The 19,063-nt window shown below is 40.9% G+C and overlaps 1 protein-coding gene and 1 long non-coding RNA gene across 3 annotated transcripts; one reads left to right on the forward strand and one right to left on the reverse strand.

Moving 5' to 3' along the window:
- Positions 1-6: 6 nt before the first annotated feature.
- On the forward strand, positions 7-4,777 carry LOC108445334. Of its 2 annotated transcripts, XR_001860155.1 has the most exons (3): positions 7-114; positions 664-1,087; positions 3,265-4,777. It is a non-coding gene; the product is annotated as an uncharacterized LOC108445334 (long non-coding RNA). The 2 variants fall into 2 exon arrangements; XR_001860154.1 differs by having other exon boundaries at positions 664-4,777.
- AMMECR1L (AMMECR1 like) lies at positions 4,566-17,399 on the reverse strand. Its single transcript, XM_008629536.2, has 6 exons — positions 16,920-17,399; positions 11,600-11,710; positions 11,015-11,129; positions 10,196-10,286; positions 9,130-9,226; positions 4,566-7,968 (listed from the first exon to the last, which is right to left on the reverse strand). The coding sequence occupies exons 1-6, from the start codon at positions 17,324-17,326 to the stop codon at positions 7,857-7,859; spliced, it is 933 nt and encodes a 310-aa protein (XP_008627758.1). The 5' UTR covers positions 17,327-17,399; the 3' UTR covers positions 4,566-7,856.
- Positions 17,400-19,063: the final 1,664 nt, after the last annotated feature.

Here is a 19,063-nt window from a genome sequence, read left to right on the forward strand (position 1 = left end):
TTCTATCCTGGGCATTGCTGAGTATAAAAGAGCTCGGTTGCTGCTGTGGGGCACTGAGAGTAAACAGCGGGAGTAGGGGGCCTGAGTGTTCTCGCAACAAAGCAGTCCTTAGAGGTGTGTTTAAACTCGCTTAGCAATTAGCTCCTTTTAGAGAGGGAAAGCAGTGGGGTGCTGAATGTATGTATGTATGAACAGAGGGCAAATAGCTGTGGCAGACCAAGACTCTGCAAGTCCCTAACAGGAGGGTGTAGCCTGGGGGGCGGCCTCTTCTCGCAGGCAACAAGCGACAGGACGAGAGGACACGGTATTAAGATGCGACAGGGGAGGGTTAACTTGAACATCGCGAAGAATTTCTTCACAGGGAGGGTGATTAGACATTGGAGTGGGCTGCCCAGGGACGTGGTGGAGTCACCGTCCCTGGAGGTCTTTAAGGAAAGATTGAAGGTGGCACTCAGTGCCATGGTCTAGTTGGCAGGGTGGTTTTCACTCAGAGGTTGGACTCGATGATCTCAGAGGTCTTTTCCAACCTAATCCATTCTGTGATCATGAACCCAAAGCCTTACAAGGCACGAACCAGGGCCCGAGAGCTGGAGTGTGGGAACACTGAGGGAAACAGTACTCGTCCTTCGCACGAGCAAACTTTTCTTCTGCTCTGTCCCTTAGGAAATAACCAAAGAGCTCAAAACTGCGCTGGTGTCCCTCACCAGACTGCACAGCAGCAGCTGTTTGCCCAGGAGCACCTGGGGGTTCCGAGGCATCAGATACATCTTCACACCAGTGGCAGCTACAACCAGCTCCATTTTGCTACCAGAACATCCTCCAGCTAGACAGCAAACCCCAACCTCAGGAAAACTGTGACTGTGCCAGAATTTCTGTCTAGCTCACTGTGATTAATAGACCTCGGACTGTAAGGAAGGAGTATTGATATCATAAATAACACACTTCATAAGGAAGGTTAATTTTCAGACTATCCAGAAATAATCTACAGACCCCTAAAAGCCATAGCCAGGCTGAAAATGAAGTTGGTTCTCCCAACACTGCCAGCAAAATAACTTACGGAGCAGTGTTTTCCCTAGAGAGCTCACATGTAAGTGCCTAACCAGCCTAAGACTCTTAAAGTAATCATCTTATCAGCCCTTACTATGGCATCCTGCACCCTTAAAGAAAGACAAAAATAGACTGTTGAAGGATTTATTATGAAACCACTCCTGTTCTCATAAATTTGTATCCGTGCCTAGGTGAATGGTTTCCTGCATGCTGGGAAAAGGAATAAATTAAAAATAATCTAGAAGAATGTGAAGAGATCAAATAATAGATTTTTAATATTTGTTATCTGGATAATGAACATAGCAGAGAAACTGATTGGAAAGTAATTTGCTAAGTGATACAAGCAGAAAGACATTCAGGAAGATGGAATGGAAATATCTTGGGGAACATCTGGCAAATTAAACAATTTCAATTAGGCTTACAAGAAAACAAGGAAATGCATGCCAGATTGAGGAGAGAAGCATTTAAAATCACTTGGAATCCTGATGGTTTCTCAAATAATCCGTCAACTCAGAATGTCATGATTCTCAGAGCAATAGGTAGCTCACAGAGGTTTCAGTTATTAATTTCCCTTTTTGTTTTCCCCCAAGGATCCATTCTACTTAAGTATATAAAACCAAGACTTTATAGGTACAGTTAAAGAGGCTATCATGAAAGATTAAGTTTATTATCACTGATGTGTTTGGTTAAGAGCAAAATAAAACCATTCCTGAATGGAAGCTGCTCTGCCCCTCCCCCCCCCCCCCCCATTTAAAAAAATATTAAAAAAAATAAACTTATAAGCCCCACAGTAAATATTGTTCAGCTGCTGCAACAAACAAAACATAGCAGAATACCTGACCTTTTGTTATTTTTAAAATGCACTGGCTTCTTCCTCACTAATAATGACTGTTCTGGCATTTATCAACAAAATATGCTTAGAAAAGTGAGGTGAGCTTGATGAAAATAAAGTGAATGACTATAGGAACTTCTAGACAGCTTTACTGGTGACATCCTAAAATAAACTGACTGAAAAAAAAAAGAATACTTGGCCAAATGTAATTTATAATGAACAAAGTCTCTAATATTCCATATTCCAGGGCAAAAAGCTTTGATCCTTGCTGGAGACATGGTACTGAGTAGCAGATTGTTAGACAGACCTATCATAGTAATTCCTATGTTGCCACAGTTTAAACACAGATCCTGTACCAACTACCTGCACCTACACAGACCTTACAAAATGCTCAGCTAACTATCTCCATGTAATCAAATGTAGGAACAACTAGCAAGGATAATTATTATTAGCATAAACCTATTTTGTCATATGCTTTCCTTCTAATTCATCAGCAGAATAAATTTGATTTTCCTAGGAGTTTTTTAGGCTTTCTGACAGTAATTGTGTCTTTTCTGTGGAGTGCCAGTGTGATAGGAGTAGATCTTTGTGGAGATAACCACCCACTGACAGCACCATGTGCCACAGTAGCCAGCATTGCACAAGACAGGCATGATTTTCATCTGTGTACTTGAAGTATAACTCTTCAGGTTTAGGTTTTCACACCATTTTACCTTTATTTTTACTCCATTTAAAATTATATATCCAAAACTATAATGAATGAACATGTATGAGCAAAGTAAAGTTATATTAATATCCAGTAAGAAAGTCATAGTAAGACTCTGAATGCAAAGCTGCATGATCTATTCCGTTTTTAAATACATATATGACATTATCAACTGGTTGTATAATACATAATTTATGACAGAATTAATCTGATTATAAGAGCAGTCTAGCTGACCATAGAAAAAATAACAGTTCAATAATATGGATGTTGTTCAATTTGTAGAATTATATACTTGTTTTAAAGAATGTGGCAACAATACTCTTCTGTGCTTGCTGTGTTTTGTGAGTGATCGTCAAACATACTCACAAGTCATCTTTTCCCAGCCTGTGGCAAAACCATCCTAGGAACTCTCCTACCATACTGTTCCATGTACTATCAGTATACATATTAATTTATTGAGTTGCATAGGAAAGTGTTCTGATTTTCATTTTTATCTTCAAGATAAAAATGGCATTTCTCAATCACAGATGAAACAGATTTCTTTTCTGTGTTAAAAAAATGCTGAAGTATTCTTCCTTTGAACTATCCTCTAGAAGTTTCTGCTAATTTTTCTGTAATTTTGTTCTAGAAGGAGGCGAGTGCTAAATGACTAATTCATTTTGTTTCTTATTTCAAACAGAGTAACAACAAAAGAAACTGTTTCCAGGAGAATTATCCTGCTTTATATTTAGCCTGGATTGACCTATTTCAGTGTGCAGTAGTCATATGTACACCCTTCTACCTGGCCTCATCCTCCCTGTGAGCTGCTGAGTGTTCCTGCAGTCACGGAATGCAACATGCATGGAAGAACTTCTGATGAAAGATTTTATGTCTGACTGATTCAATAGGAAACCAAAAAAATCAAGTAAGGAAAAGCATATGACACTAAAATACATAAATTAAGTCACTGTATTCCTGCCAACAAAGCTGAGAGAATATACTTGATAACTCCCCTGGGCACATGACAGCAGTGGATGGTAGGGATATGAGCAACTTCAGAATTCACAAGGAAATTCAACTGGAATTCACCTGAAAATCCTGTTAGTCACAGCATCTGCCTCACGTTGCCTAAGGGATTGACTTTCTAGCCTTCCTAGTACCAGCACCTGAAAATAGGTTTTTGCTTTGGAGTTGCACTGAGATAAATGAGCTTCTCAGGCACATTTAAGTCAAAACTACCCTCCCCCTTGGTTTGGTTGGTGGTTTTTTTGGTCTTATGACTGTTTATTGACATCCAGGGTTGCCCTTCCCAAGAGCCACAAGCAGAAAATGTAGCATCTCTAACTATACAGCTGCCATAGACAGAAAGTTAACAATTATCTGAAAATGTATGGAAAAAACCATGTAAGCCAGAGATACAATTCAAAACTATCCTACAATTCAGTTAATCCTGTCCTGTCTCAAAGCAAATGTTAAAATAGTAAGAATCTTGAAAGATGGGTGTTTTATTCCTCTGAAATAAGATTTTTACATCACCTGAGGACTATAGCCCTAAAGTATAGACAATTTGTTCTCAGTTCATTTTGGAAGACAAAACCACAAAAGAACAATTTTGAGTTTCAGAAAGATTTACAGTACTCTGTATGTATGTGCTTTATACATTCCACCATCATGGCAACTGATAGAAAGTTACTGTCAAGCAAACATTACTTAAGGATACAAAGACACTACTATGCCATTATTAATGAAATATATTTAATATTTGGTTTTAATTTTCCTCCTATTTTTCCTTGCTTTCTTACAGTGAGCCTGTTTGATTATTGGTGTTTTACCAGACAGCTGTCATCCCACTCTGGCAACCTTCCTGGTTTTGAATATGTGGTATAATTTACAGGTTTGCTACTCATACCTGTAATATATTGTTTGTCTTTCTAGATGAGAACAATTTCATCTTATCCCCCACAGAGACTGTGAGAACTCATATAAAGAGGACAGTACAAATAATCTTTATCCATTATGATTTATTCTCTACAATACTTCATTAGAGGATAGAGTTCAATTATTTACACTCAGAAATTATTATATAGGTAGGAGGCAACCAAGTGTAATATAAAGAATTGGTCTGACGTCTCTGCACTGTAGGTCAAAAGAGGTCTCCTGCTTTGAGGAAATAAATTAACCAAAAAAACCCCCAACAAAACAACATGTAGTTTCTGAATACAAACAGAAAACAGCACTAATAGTCAGTGAAGACTGCAGAGGTTTGTTAATGTACTATGAAAACAAATTATTCTGTGCAAAGGTTAAAATGAACTCTTAGATTTCCTTACAGATTTTTTTTTTGTTCTGATAAATTGTAGATATGTGATATTTTGACCATATAACATTCCCAAACTGAAATCGCTTCAGTTGAGATTGACTGTTGAACAACATGAAAAAAAATAATTAAGAACCTCACAGTGGAAACATTTCAACACTGACAGACTCCAGTGATCAAAGACATTCTCCTGTAGTTACTGTAAAACAAAGACATTTCATCATTGCAGTGAGATTATTTATCAGTTGTGGTTGTCATGAGAATAAGCCCTTCTAGACCAAAAGGCACTTGCTTCTAAGGATGAGCTAATCCACATCAAACCAGGTAACAGTTGTTTTGAGGAGTAGTTCTAACCAGCTGTCCCAGCCAAGCAACCACGGAGAAAATTTCAGATCAATTGGCCACTGATTTTGGTTGTCTCCATCTTGAGGGAATTCAAACTACAATTTGTTCCTAGTTCACCTCTTTCATCCTTATGCATAGCTGCCATGTAATGATCTAGAAACGGGATTATTTCCTGAGACCACCTGTCCTTGTCATACATTTCTCTGAGCTGACTTAGCTATTGACACAGTTTTCAACTGATTTTATAGCTGGACCCTTATGGGACTAAAGCTGAGAGGGCCTGTTCCTTAGGCAGCAGACCAGTGTTTCTGATCTGCCAGGTTCTCTTCTCACTGCAACAAGACAAGAACACAGTACATATTTAGAGGCATTTATGTTTTGTTGTTGTTTTTTTTTTTTTTTTAACAGACTGAGTGGGGAATTAGAAGTGGGAGAGGATAAGACTTCCCCAGTCCCAAACCATCTGTCCCACTTCAGGCTTAAACCAACCAAGTTACTCAATCCTAAAATTCTGTTCTTTAAAAAAATGACAACTAACCCTCCCCACCCCACCCTTTAGTCATCCCCTAGTCAAAGAAACTGAAATCAGGAAAACACTATACACTGTTGAAGACACAGAACAGGGCAAACATCTGAAAAAGAAACAGTATAGTTGAAAAGCCTGGCACTGTATGCCTGCATGACCAGTCTCACTGAGCGTGCTCAGGGGTGAAGTTTTAGCACCATTTTTTTGCCTTTTTTTAAACCTTTTAGAAATTAAATTCTAACATAGAACACTTGAACAGTAATGAGTGTAGCCCTATGTATCATACTGTTTGACAGCTGAAACGTGAGTGGTATGCCTGGAGCTGACCCCACCCTCCCCCATCACTTCACGGCACCTGGGAGAGTAATTACAAACTGGAGTGGTTTGTAACGAGACTCATTTATTCTCAGCAGCAGGAAGTCATGAAACAATCCTTTCATCTTCAATTGCTTTTCAACAATATCACAAGGGAAAAGTGGCAATTTGTAAGAATGACCCAATACGGAAGGAAAGCTGGGTCAATATTGCACCGTTATCCAGAGGAATCTCCCTCACATCTCTCTCCTCCAGCAGAACATTTCACCAACATGAAGCAAAATGGCACAAATTGTGCCTTTCTTCCTTAGGACCAGGAACAGCACCCTGCAGTTCTCAGCTTCCTACCAGCCCTATTCCCTGCCATACCAAGGCATAATTTCAGGCTTCAAACACCAGCCAATTACAACACACAAGCAGTTTCTAAAGAGCTATGCAACCAAACAGCCATGACTCTGCTATGCACTTGTATTTTCTTCCCTGATCATTACTGACCCTCCAGAAATTTGGAAAACCAACCAACCAAACCCTCCTCAAATTATATTCTGAAGTCCAGTTATCTCATTGGCAGAGTGTCATAATTTAGAGTTTATGACATCCCTCAATGATGCAGCAGAATAACAACTGATAACTTCCTTTTAGAAAAGAGAATTTCTTGTGATCATCAACCACAGGAGAAAAAATACAGAATGCACATGAGTTTCATGCAGTTTGGGCAACACAAATTTCCCCACTCACTGCCTGGATGTGACAATGACTAAGCCAAGTAAGATTAATCTTAACAGCAAAACTACAGAGCTCCATTCCATAGACCTGCTACAAACTGGAACACACTCACAGCCCCTAAGATCAGTAGTCATACTGGCAAAAGTGGCTGTCCTATCAAAAGGAAGGTCCCCAAGACTGTTAGCTTAAATTAAACAAATTTCCGTCACCTACTCTCACTGGTACGACTACAGTCGATGCTCTGCAAGCCCCTCCCCAGCCCTAATCCTATCTCTTACAAATATTTGGAAACAAAACTTGGTCATAACAAAGACTGTCCAGGGACACTCGAGTGTCTTTTCCTCTGTGTACACAGCATGTGCCATGTCGCTCTCTTACAGGCAAAACAGCATTGCATTTCATAGCAGGCTTCATCACCAAGAATCCAACCTACCAAGGATCTGAGCTTAAAGCCTTCAAGGGTTTATTTAAATAATGGATTAATTTTTCACATGTTTTCTGTCCATGAGGATGGGGTGCTATCCAGGTGTTCAACCCTCCCCAATATCATGATGTCCGCCTGTGATGCGTGGGGACTGCAATCAACTCTCAGTACACAACAGATACCAAAGGTTAAAAAAAAATTAAAAAGAACCTAAAAAATGTTTTGTTGGACTCCGTTGCCCAGGCTGCCGGGGAATGCTCCTACTTGATCTGGGGGGTTTCCGTAACAAACAACTCAAGTTTCCAGAGTGTCAGTAACACCCAGGAACAGATCAGTCCGAAGCAGCACTTTCACTCCTAAAGGTCTTCTGCACCTCACGACAGTTCGTAGGCATGGAGCCCCAATCCAACTGAACCCCCACTCGGAGGGAAGGCTGAGATAAGGCTTGGGCCCCTGAAGTCCTGTCACGCTCTCATCCTCCCCCCAGGTCAGTGGGAAGGCAGACTTGGCAACGGAAGCTAGCATCATAAAATGGTGCAGTAATAGAAGTAACTGGACCAGGAAGAGGAGGCATCTGCCCCGATGATGTCATAGCCGTTGGCAGCAACTGGGGAGTGGGACTGGTCATGCAGCCGTGTGTCAGGAGTAATGATTGTAGAGGGGGGGGGCATGAAGAGTGCCATTCTGGAAACAATGCTGGCGGGAGGCCATGTACTCTGCATAACTGATTGTCACCTTCTCACTGCGGTACCTGTGGGAACAGCGGCAGGAAAATAACGTCAGACTACGCAACACGGAGGGACTGGACATAAAAACATTCACCCCAGACTCCCCTTTAGCTCAGAGCCAGTGATGACCAAGAGGAACCCACGTGTATGAATAACCTATCTGAGCCTGAATTAGCTCCAGTGTCCCAAAAGATGAGCCCTAATCAAGGTGATCATAATTAAAGGGATGCCTGAAGTAGCACACAGGAAAAAAATAATCGATTTGTATTCTTTTTTACCCACGTGCAATGGGCAAAAATGGCATGAAAAGTTTGCTGGAAGAAGATTCAACTACAGTGATGAAATAACCAGTATTTCACTATTGTTTTCTTCTGTGGTTATCTCCACGTTTGAAAAGGCAGTGAAAAAAATTGAGAGGTGGGTAAAGAGAGGTTTATTATAGCTTATAAATGAGTTAGTCCATGTTGTACAATCAGAATTCACAAAACGTGAAGTTCCTTTGGAGAGACTGGAGTTTTCCAAGTTCTTCTAAAGCATGCTAAACAACAGCCAGCTACAAAGTGGTTATGAGTTGCACTAAGATCACATTACATCATATTTTAATGAAAACCTTCATCCTGTCGTCTCCTGTTAAAGAAAACCCTGCACACCCAACTCATTTCTCTAGAGGTAAAGAATGACCTGATAAATTAGTGTTTCTATACAAAACCAGAAAGTCCCAATTTTTACTAACATAAAGGGGGCAGAAACCAATAGCACAGCTAGGGGTATAGAAAAGCAAGCAAATTCTGAAAACCAGCCAAATTTGAGTGTGGTTTGGTTTTAAGACAGCTGTCACCTATGAATAGCTACAGCATTCACAGATGAGCACACTGAGAAAAGGAAGTTCATTGAAACATACTGAAAAAATCAAAGGTTCTGTTTCTGATCTTTCACATAGATGGTAATACTAAAACCAGTGACACTTCTCTTAGAAAAATGCCAACTTCGATCCTGCACAGACCAAACACATTGTGCTTAATTCCATGTGCATTATATGCCTAACACATGGCATTTGTGATTTGGTCTTTCACACTGCATCTCCTCTGGAAGAAGCATAAAGACTTATATCAAGCACAAATATTTTAAATCACCCAGAAACCACTATAAAATAAAATTAAAAGACAACAAATACATCTACTTACCTGGTAAGTTTAATTGTTTTCCTAAAATCATTGGTAATGGGAGCCTTAAAGCCACCTTTCCTGAGTAAGGAGTCTATGGTCTGGATCTGATCCCAGTCTATTGAAAAATAGAAGCAAGGCAGATTTTTCAAAATAAAAAAATGTTTCAAAACCACAAGAGATGCATAAAAAGAACTCTAGAAAAACAAACAACTAAACAGGAAACCCCGAGCTTCAGAAATCCTAGTGTTGAACTGGACATATATGGCCTGATGCATGCACACTATCTGCACATGCCTACCCCTTTAAACTCATTGTAGCTGATCTATGAAACAGTAATTCCATTTTCCAGTCCATGTCTTCTTATAAAGGTCTGTGCCTTGCTACTGTTGCAGGGACCCCGAAATTTTCATCATGTGCCACTTAGCTCCCTTGAAAATAAGATAATACTTAGCTCTTTACATAAACAAATTGGGATTGATGCTCTAGTGATAGCACAGTGCACTGCTATGCGAGAGATCAGAGTTAAAATTCCTACCTTAGTCTTTTGCCCCTGAGCCAGGAGGATGCGACCACTCCACTCTGCTAGGTGGAGGAAAGGAGGAGGCAATAGTTTGAGCAGTTACCATGGTGACCACTACTCTATTTGAGTGGGAAGTGTGCTTCAGAGGGGCTGTGTTTCTAGCCCTCCTCTGGAGGATGCTACTTTAGCAAGAATGGGGAGGAAAGTGACTCTCCTGTTGGTGCTGTGCAGCGTGCAGTTATCCTAGTTGGTGGGAGAAACATAGAAGAGGAAAGATGCAATGCTGAATGAGGCTGGAAGAGCCATACTTCGAGATCCTCTATTTCTTCAGCCCTAAAATATTCTGACACTAAGATACAGCTGTGCAAAGATACGGGATGAGAAAGGGCCAGATGAAAACCCAGCAACAACTGTATCAGGTGTCAGTTGTCAAGATTAAGCCTGGTGGTTCCATGGCACCACTATGAAGACCGCATTGTATTCCAAGCCCCAAACTGGTAGATTTAAGTTACCCAATTCTGTGAAACAATGTGTTGACATGTTTGGCTGCCATCTCAAACCCACCTTGTTCCTTAGCAACCTCAGGTAAATACGTGGCTGTGCGTTTGACACCTTTCTCATTGATGAACTCTATTCTGATCCCATGGATTCCAACCTATAGATGGAAATGAACAGCCAAATAAGAGGTGTTTGCTAGCACTGAGTCCATGACTGAGTTGTCATTCCCACAACGCTGTGTATCTCTCTCTCTCTTTGGACAGTTTGGCTTTTGCCTGGATAAGGTCATTCTCTTCCCCACTCTCTGCTCTTGCCTGGCAAGTCTCACAAGTGGCTCTCTTAGCCACCCTTCCCAGACAAGCCTCACCAGTGTCCCTGCCACTTCTCCTGAGGTAAGTCTTGTCAGTTTTCCATCTCTTCTGTCACGCAAGAGAGACAAAATCTCTGCACACAAGAATGATGCCTAAAATTACCCAACTATAAAGTCCACACATATATTCTTCTTGAATGAAATACAATTCCATGTACAAGGTCCTAAAAACCATTCATACCTCTGGTCTTAACTACTTTTTATTTCCAGTTTCTATCCACACCATCAAAATACTTCCCAGGTTTTTATACATGTATTTACACCCATTGCCTATTGGGCCAAGTCCATGAATCACTTTCATGTTTCTTTTATTCGCATTCAGATCACCCCCAACCAAAAGCATACTGCTAGGCCATCCCCTTCCTTCCTTCTAATTTTCCAGCCCCATTTCTTCTATTCCCAGTCTCTTCTAACCCCATACACCCCTGTAATGAAGGAGATACATCACCATGTACTAACCCGAACCCGAATGGAACGAGAGAGTGATGCAGAGTTCCAAATGCACCTGTTCTCACCTCCCAGTCCAGGTAGTCACTGGCATCCTCAAAGTTAGTGAGGAGGGAGACAGAGCAGAAGAGTTTGGGCAGCTCCTCGCGGGTCAGGGGGGGAAATCGGCTGTCCTTAAGTGCACTAAAGGGAAGAGAAGATACATCACCCAATACAAGCACCAAATTAAAGTGTCAGATGCTCAATTATCCCCCTTTTGATTATGCCTGCATGAAACGTGTTTCTCTGCTATTGCAGAGAAAGTGATTTGCATCTCTCCCTAATCTAATGAACTGTAATACCAGTGGCAAGCTTCCTGATGCTGTCCAATGCCTACTGCAGTAGGAGAGACATTACGTGATACAGATGTCAAAACTGTTAGTATGCAAGACAGATTTGACAGTAGCCTTAAAATGTCCACTGCAACTCACCTTTTGCAAAGATGTTCCATTAAATCCTGATATATCACCTCACTATAACTATCATACACTCAGGTTTATTTCATTATGAAGTATATTACGTTGAACTATGTCGATCCAACATCGTAACCTTGAATCCTTACAGACCTTCAGTAAACAAACTAATTTCGTATTCATTTCATTTTTGACAGTTACCTGGTTAATGTATATTCCCTGAGTCCTGAGTGAAGATTCATGGCTGAAAAGGTCCCGATGCAGCCACGAAGCCGCTTGTCTCGCCCCGTCTTCCACGTCACAAAGAGTGGACTGAAAAGGTAAAAAAAAAGAAACCCTCCAGCCTCTACAGATATTTGGTTGCTAAGGGGAGACAACCAAGGTGTAAAAGAGCCACATGCCTTTGCTTTCTCTCCCTCCAGTAAACCCCAGCAGGCAGGTTTGCTCACCTGCTATCTAGCAAGAACAGAATTTCATGCCCACACTCCCCACATACAAAGCCCAACACTTCCCTCCACCTTTTCAGCATATTCCCTCCTCTCCAGCAGTACTCTGGAAGTCCTCCATGGATACCTTCCTGGCCAGACTCTGTGCTGTCTTTCTAATGAGTGATATGGTTATCTGATCCCACGGATTCATTACCTGTCAGTATTGGCCTCACTTTGTAGCATCCACTAGTTTACAGCAGAGCTCATATAAAAATTAATATAGATTATGCAAATTAGTTCTTTATACTACCATTTCTATAAATCAGATTTGCAAAAAAAGCTTTTTTTCCTTTTTTTTTTTTTTTTTAAAAGGAATAAAGAGAAATCCAGATTTTTTTTTTACTCCCTGTTATTTCCACAAGGATCTGACTTCTGGGTCCATCCCTAAGGCTCAAGCAGTTTATGTCCATTTCTTTTGCTTACCTTACATTTGATTTCTATTTACACATATTCCCTCCTGTTGAACACATACCTAAAACCCTATTGTTCCTACTCGAACATCACCTGGATGTCCACCTTCCTGTCTACCATCACAAATTTACAGGCATACTAGTAGATTCTCAAACTCAGCAGGCTCATTTCAAGCTGTTAAACTACAACTCATGATTTGGCCTTAAAGAATAACAAGTTCAGTATAATAGAGCTCTATGAAGAGATAAACAGGTAAAGATGACTGTGAAGATTAAATACAAAAAATTAACTTCTACAGAAGTGAGTGAAATTGCAAAGAGATGTAGAGAGAAACACTAAAAGGACAATGGTGGTTGCTGCTCTACAAGAATGTCTGAACATCTGCAAAATTCTGTAAGGCAACTGATAATGCTGACCTAACTATAAAAACAGGATGAGTGATTCTGTGACTTGTTCAGAGTACAGAGTACTAAATACAAAACATCGGTCTGTGGATTTCTATTGAACTTTAAGTAATATGATAGAATATAATTTTCTGAGATTAAAAGAACATTGACAGGAGTTTTGAACCATCAAGACCGATTCGACAACATAGCTCAGACACTTTCCTCAAACTCTCGAAGCTTTTGCAAGCAATGTACCTCTGCAGCAAACCTTACCAAAAATACTAACTCTATTGAGACAACAAAACCAGAACGGAGTGTGGATGGTTTCTCAAACACAGCAACAGAACTTCTTACATCTAAGTATTGAGAACATAATTTAAACATATTTTAAACTGTAGTAATAAACCAATGCCCAGTGATGTTTCTCAGAGCAACAATGGAATTAAATCCATCATAACATAAATCCATCATTCAGGATCTAGTTACCAGCTGTGACCAATGGCATAAGTAAGAGCCAAAAGAGCAATTAGCCCTTGAGTGATAAATGTGAAGGACTTTGCCCACAGAGGAAGTGGAAACACCCTTCCACACCCAACAACAACCTTCTGGTTGGCTTGACCAAGACATGGGATTTTCTGTTCTAGTTTTCCAATAACACTTCAAGGCACTTGCAGGATATCATTCCTCTACATTTTCATCTAGCTATCATATGTTGAAAGAGCAAACAGAAAAGAGTGTAAGAAAATACATTAGAAAACTTAAAAAAAACCCAAAACAAAGAGATACTAAACTTACACAGGAGATCTCTGAGAAACATTACTGTCACAAGTTCAGTAGAAATTTACCTTCATCTAATAAAATTCTGAAAGTACTGCTCAGTCCACGTGACACTCACCCCAAAGAGAAAAGGAAAGGAAGAACATAAAAAACATCACTTACAGAATACAAATCTAAGTAAATTCCCCTTCAATTCAAATTGCAGGTTCACATTATCAATTTGCCTCTTTCCCCTTCCAAAGGGAAAAAAAATCCCACAACCCATCTTTCCACTGAGCTGCAACACAGCTTTATGCATCTATAATATAAGAGATATTATCAGAGGGGAGAAGATAATTGCTTCAGAAGGCTGTATATTTTAAAATACCTTAAAGCATATTTAAAACCATTTTTCATTGTGGTCAGAACAACTGAGGCATAAAAAGAGATATGATTCTGTACACATAGATAAAATTTAACTATTTTCACTGCAGAGAAGATGATGTTTCTGTCTCTGAAGAATAAATGCACTCAGCAAATTGCAGGTGCAGCTGACAATAAGCCCATTGTTCCAGAGCCCCTCCTTGAAAAGTGTTATTTCCCAGATGTACTGAGAAAAGTCACAACAATCTTTTGTCCATGTTCACCCAAGAGCATTTACTGGTACTTTGCAGCCATATCCTCAGCAGATTATGTCAACTGTTTCTTCCCCAGCCACAACATCCCACTTATATGTGTTTGATGATGGTTTTTAGGCTGAGAGGGGAATTTCAGCAACTAAAAATTAGCTTCATCAATTGCAACTACAAAGGGAATTTTAAGGTAGAAAAATAAAGTTTGTTCAAAACAGGGTTTAGCTTGTACTAGGGAAAAACCTGTTACAGAACAGATTTTATGATGAAAGTATCTTATTATTTGTCTTGCATGGCAACTAGAAACTTCCATGGTATAGTTTTAGCACCAGTTTGTAATACCTACTATTAAAAAATCAGACTGAAGTACAAAAGTGGAAAAAGTAACCAATTAACTACTTGCACAAGTTCCAAACTGTAATTACTTGGAGTAACCTGAATAGTAAAGGGGATGTTTTCTTGCTTTGCCAAGTTCATTCAGACATAACTACAAGTCTTGCAATGCCACCATTTCTCCATTGATCTGTGACCATCACTGCTAACACTGGAATAAGGGAACCTTACTTCACAGGTATCTGCCAGCTCCATAATTCCCATCAAGAGTGTTGTCCATGTGCACATCCCCTCAGGCTGGTAACTGAAATTCATGGTGGTTTTCAATTCATCACCCCGTAACTTGCATGTTATTACACTGTTTATGCCAAATCCTGACCTTCACACCCACTTTTATCTTTAAGGTTCAGCACCAGTTTAAAAACCAGTTTAAGAACAGGCTGTGCCTCTTTCTATTCAATCAACAGTCTCTTCTCTGTTTGTCCAGAGACACTTGCAGTATAAACCTTTGTTTTGTCCAAAGATCTCTTACACTAAGTATGTCACAAAAGGCCACAATGCAAATTATTTCTGTATTTTTACTTTGCTTACTCTTGTATTTGATAACATTTGGCTTGAAGTTCATTACATTACTGTCTCAAGTGGGACAGTTCATCCTTGTGTGCTGCTCTCCAAGAGAGCAAACCCCAAGCTTTTCCCTGGGGTACCTCCAACTGTTTCCTGGAAGCAACAGCATACATGCTGAAACACAGGGAAATCCAGGTAAGCATTTGCTGACAGGGGAAGAGAAGGGAAGGGCTGGTTATATTTTGTTGGTGTGCTGATCTAAAAGACTTGTAATTATGAGCACAGAAATAACCAATGAACAAATTTTAACTTTTCAAATCTGGGCATAAAATTCAACCAGCTGCTATTCCCCAAAGGACATCCTTTTTGAAACTAGTCTACAGAAAAAGCAACAAAATCCAGCCAGAAATCTCCTCTGACACCAAAAGAATGCAGCTCTATAAAACCATCTCTCTTACCGGCTTAGCAGAACAACAGCAAATAACCCTTTGCATTCCAAGCGACAAAATAATAAGCAGACTAACATAAAATGTTCTCAGACTAACATAAAATGTTCTAAAGAGAGCCTACTTAGTGTAGGTATGAACACCAGAAATGTTTCAGCCTGGGGAGTCCCTGGAACTATTTGATATCCTAGTCCAGAGCATTTCTCTATTCATTTATATTTACAGTATTAAACAGCTTACTCTGCGGCAGCATTCAGAACATGTATCCATAATCCAGCTTGAATAATAACTGCATGGAAGCACAGCCTACATCCACCCTGACAGCAGTAAGGTGGGCAGTCACTGAATACACAGAGAAAGGAAGTCCTTGACCTGTTTAAGCCATTGTTCCTTACATCAATTTAAAATTCATTAACTTAAATTAAGGATGTCAGCAACTTTTTCTTTTACCTATTGTTCTGGAGGAGGCCCCTGGAGGAGTGTCAGAAGGTCCATCTGTCACTGATCTTTCCCATATAATTCTTTCAACCAACATTTTAACAACATTAACATTTCCACACCTACACAGTCAACCTTCAGATAAACATCAGCTAAATCTCACCAAAGGAAACAGCTTCATAAATCCTTCTCCTCACTTCTGCTCATACACATCTTCTTTCCTCCTAACCTTGGTATTGTCCTTGAAAGTTAACTCTCTTGGCAGTGCTGGGTTCATGGTTGGACTCAAAGGTTTTTCCAACCTAAATGATTCTACGATTTCTCTGCACATTGCTCAACTAGCACTATCTCCCTAACACATCTTCTATAACTGGTAATTTTTAGATTCCCCTCCCTGCTAAACCCATTCACTGGACAGCTGAAGACTCCTGTGAGTGTCCTTGTCCAATCCTCACCAGCCCAGCATTTATTTCAGGATGAACTGGAAACTTGTTTCAACTTCTTACTTTATTCCCTTTCCATTTGCTTTGCAGAAGGAAGTCTCTTCCCTTCTCCAAGTCAGTGTCTCACATTAGAAGCTGGAGCTTCTTCAAGTTAATGACGTTATTTAACTTTTTTTTAGTACAATTTTATAGGTGGCACTGCTCAGTTAATTTTTTGCAGAGGAATCTACTTACAAAGAAGGGGGCAAACTTCACCAGAACATTACCATGAAGTGGGTTTGCATTCCACCCCAAAGAACACAATGCCTCATGGAACACACCAGACTGTGAGCTGAAGAAGCACCACACCTCTTCGTTCTTTCTGTAGAGCCAAGCATGTTCTTTCTCGAAGGACACTCTCTAAAGCTCACTCATGTCCACCAACAGACAATACTTTAATCTTTTGTGCACTTACAGTGCATCATTTTGTTTCTGGCAGACAAAATAAGGAGCAGAATGCCCCCCTTTCTTCCTGCACACCACTTCTCCCACTCCCCAGAGGAAACCCTTCACCCTTCCCCAACCAAACCACAGCTCTGGAAGCTGTTTTCCAGCTTTGCTCCCACATAAGGATGTACTCACTAGGGGTCATTGGTAAATCGAGGAAGCCGTGGCTGAGGGAACCCGTAGAGATGACAGTAGAGTACATCAAAGCAGTAGCAGCACATCTCTGCTGTCACCACCAGGTTCTTGGTGCTGTTGGCAGTTCCATTGGGCCGAGTAAGTGGGCTCAGAGCTCCTGAAGTGGGATTCATTCGAGTAATTGGGGAATTTCCTGGGCCCAAAGTCAAGTCAGATACGTTCTCCCTTCCATTATTCCCATCTGTATGCTGGTGGTTCTGAAGAGGACCTGAACTGGAGCTTGGTACAGTTGTGGTCTGATTCCCATGACTGTGCGTTCCACTCCCAGACAATTTGGGCTTCTTCACCCCACAACAGCCAGCTGCCAGCTTGGGCTCAAGCGGAGGAACACAGCGTCTTTTTCCCATCCTGCTTCAAAACTCGCTGCCTGGAGCACTGCAGAACCCTGGCATGGAGGGGTGGGGAGAGGGGAGAAGTATTACACAAAGAGTTACAGGTGAAAAACCAACAGCTGCTTCCTTGCTTCTGTTACAGAGGAAGAAAACCCTCCAGCACTGAAGAGAGTTCAGCAGAATGGGTGTTTTCACACATAAATTGCGAGAGTATGGACACAACATGCATGCAATCACACTTTCCAAGTTATTGATAAGGTGTACTGAACACTTTAATAGGTGGCTCAAGCAAAAAAACCCATAACCATACTTCCCATAAAAAGAATAAAACTGTGGGAAAACAGAAAAAAAAAAGACTTGGGACTACAGATACATCCTATCCACTACTTTTCCAGCTCACCCCTTCCTCCTCAGTCAATGCCTGCACCAGTGGGAAAGAAGTGCATTTCTCCTCCCTGCTCCCAAGAGGAGAATGACAGCAGCCCAAAATGACACCTCTGGGGTTGGACTCCCAGGGGTGTTGCCCTTGATTTAGCACTGGCAAGATCAAAGAGGAGCTAAAAGCACTGAAACCATCATTTTCTAAACTACAGACTATTTTCCAGACCACAAACTGGAAACTGCATTTGCTTTCCAGGACTGGGTGAATCAATACAGCTCCCAAATAAACATGCAGGGGATACAGGCAAGACGTGCATGAGAGGAAGAGCTGAAGCCAGCGCAGTCTGAACAGAGGAAAGTGACAATAGCAGGAAACAAGTATGGTATAAAAAACCCAACAACTCAAAACAGTGTTATGCCTGCAAAGAAGAGAATAGCAGCTCATGCATCACAAGAAGGGGAGGAACAAACACAGGCAGGAAAGGCTGTGCAGACAGAGATGAACAAACATGATAGGCAAGGATTACAGGTCAGTGGTAGGAACTTAAACACCAACATCAACACGAGATCTGAATACACCAAGGGAGAGAAAACCAGGAGCTCAAAGCACAGGCACATGAGTCACAGAGAACACCACGGGGGACTGAAGTCACACTCAGCTCTCATGAGTACCAGGGTACTACCGTAACCACCAGAGCAGCCCTCCAACCCTCCCAAGCTGAAAGCACAAACACAGTACTGGGGGGTGAGGGATGACACGCACTGACATTCGAGTCGTGACAACTGCCTCCCTCCTCTGCACGTGCAAACAGTGTAAACTTTATTCATGAAGTTTCATCAGTCGTAGCAGGAGTCACAGGACTCTGAACTTAACCAGAACTGCTATAAGTGGTGTTGAGAGGTGCACCTCTCAATACAAACCACGCATGCCTGCAGTGCTTGCTCTGCTTAGGAATCCTCACCTGAAGGTTTTAGAAAGACCGTAAGGAACAATTTATATGACCTAAGGAAAATGATAATTTTTTCTTTGATCTCTATTTTGCAATAGTAATAAAATTTAAAAAAAGAAGAAAAAGAAAAAAGAAACCAAACCAGGCAAAAGAAAAGCGTAACTTTGACAAAGCGATCATGTAAATTGTTCAGTGCCTATTAAAAGTAATCTGCTCTGGCTCTATGAGGGTGCTGAGCCCTACGAGCCTTCCCCAATTACCAGTGAAGGCTCAGCCGCATTGGGGAGGATAAATCATTATTTATTTATTCGGAAGCACAACACTTGATTCAAGATCGGAGACGTGGCAGGGGCAGAGGGGAGCTTCCCTCTCTTCTCCCCTCCTCTGCAGTAGGGGCCTAACAAAGGCGGCCACTCGGTCC

This window comes from Corvus brachyrhynchos, unplaced genomic scaffold, assembly GCF_000691975.1.
Source record: "Corvus brachyrhynchos isolate BGI_N302 unplaced genomic scaffold, ASM69197v1 scaffold223, whole genome shotgun sequence".
Taxonomy (NCBI): Eukaryota; Metazoa; Chordata; class Aves; order Passeriformes; family Corvidae; genus Corvus; species Corvus brachyrhynchos.

Coding starts and splice junctions, on each gene's coding strand:
- AMMECR1L (XM_008629536.2), bottom strand. CDS start 17,326: ATGGGAAAAAGACGCTGTGTTCCTCCGCTTGAGCCCAAGCTGGCAGCT. Junction 11,130..11,599: donor AGGGAATATACATTAACCAG/GTAACTGTCAAA, acceptor TCTTCCCTTTAG/TGCACTTAAGGACAGCCGAT. Junction 10,287..11,014: donor GTGACTACCTGGACTGGGAG/GTGAGAACAGGT, acceptor TTCCATCTATAG/GTTGGAATCCATGGGATCAG.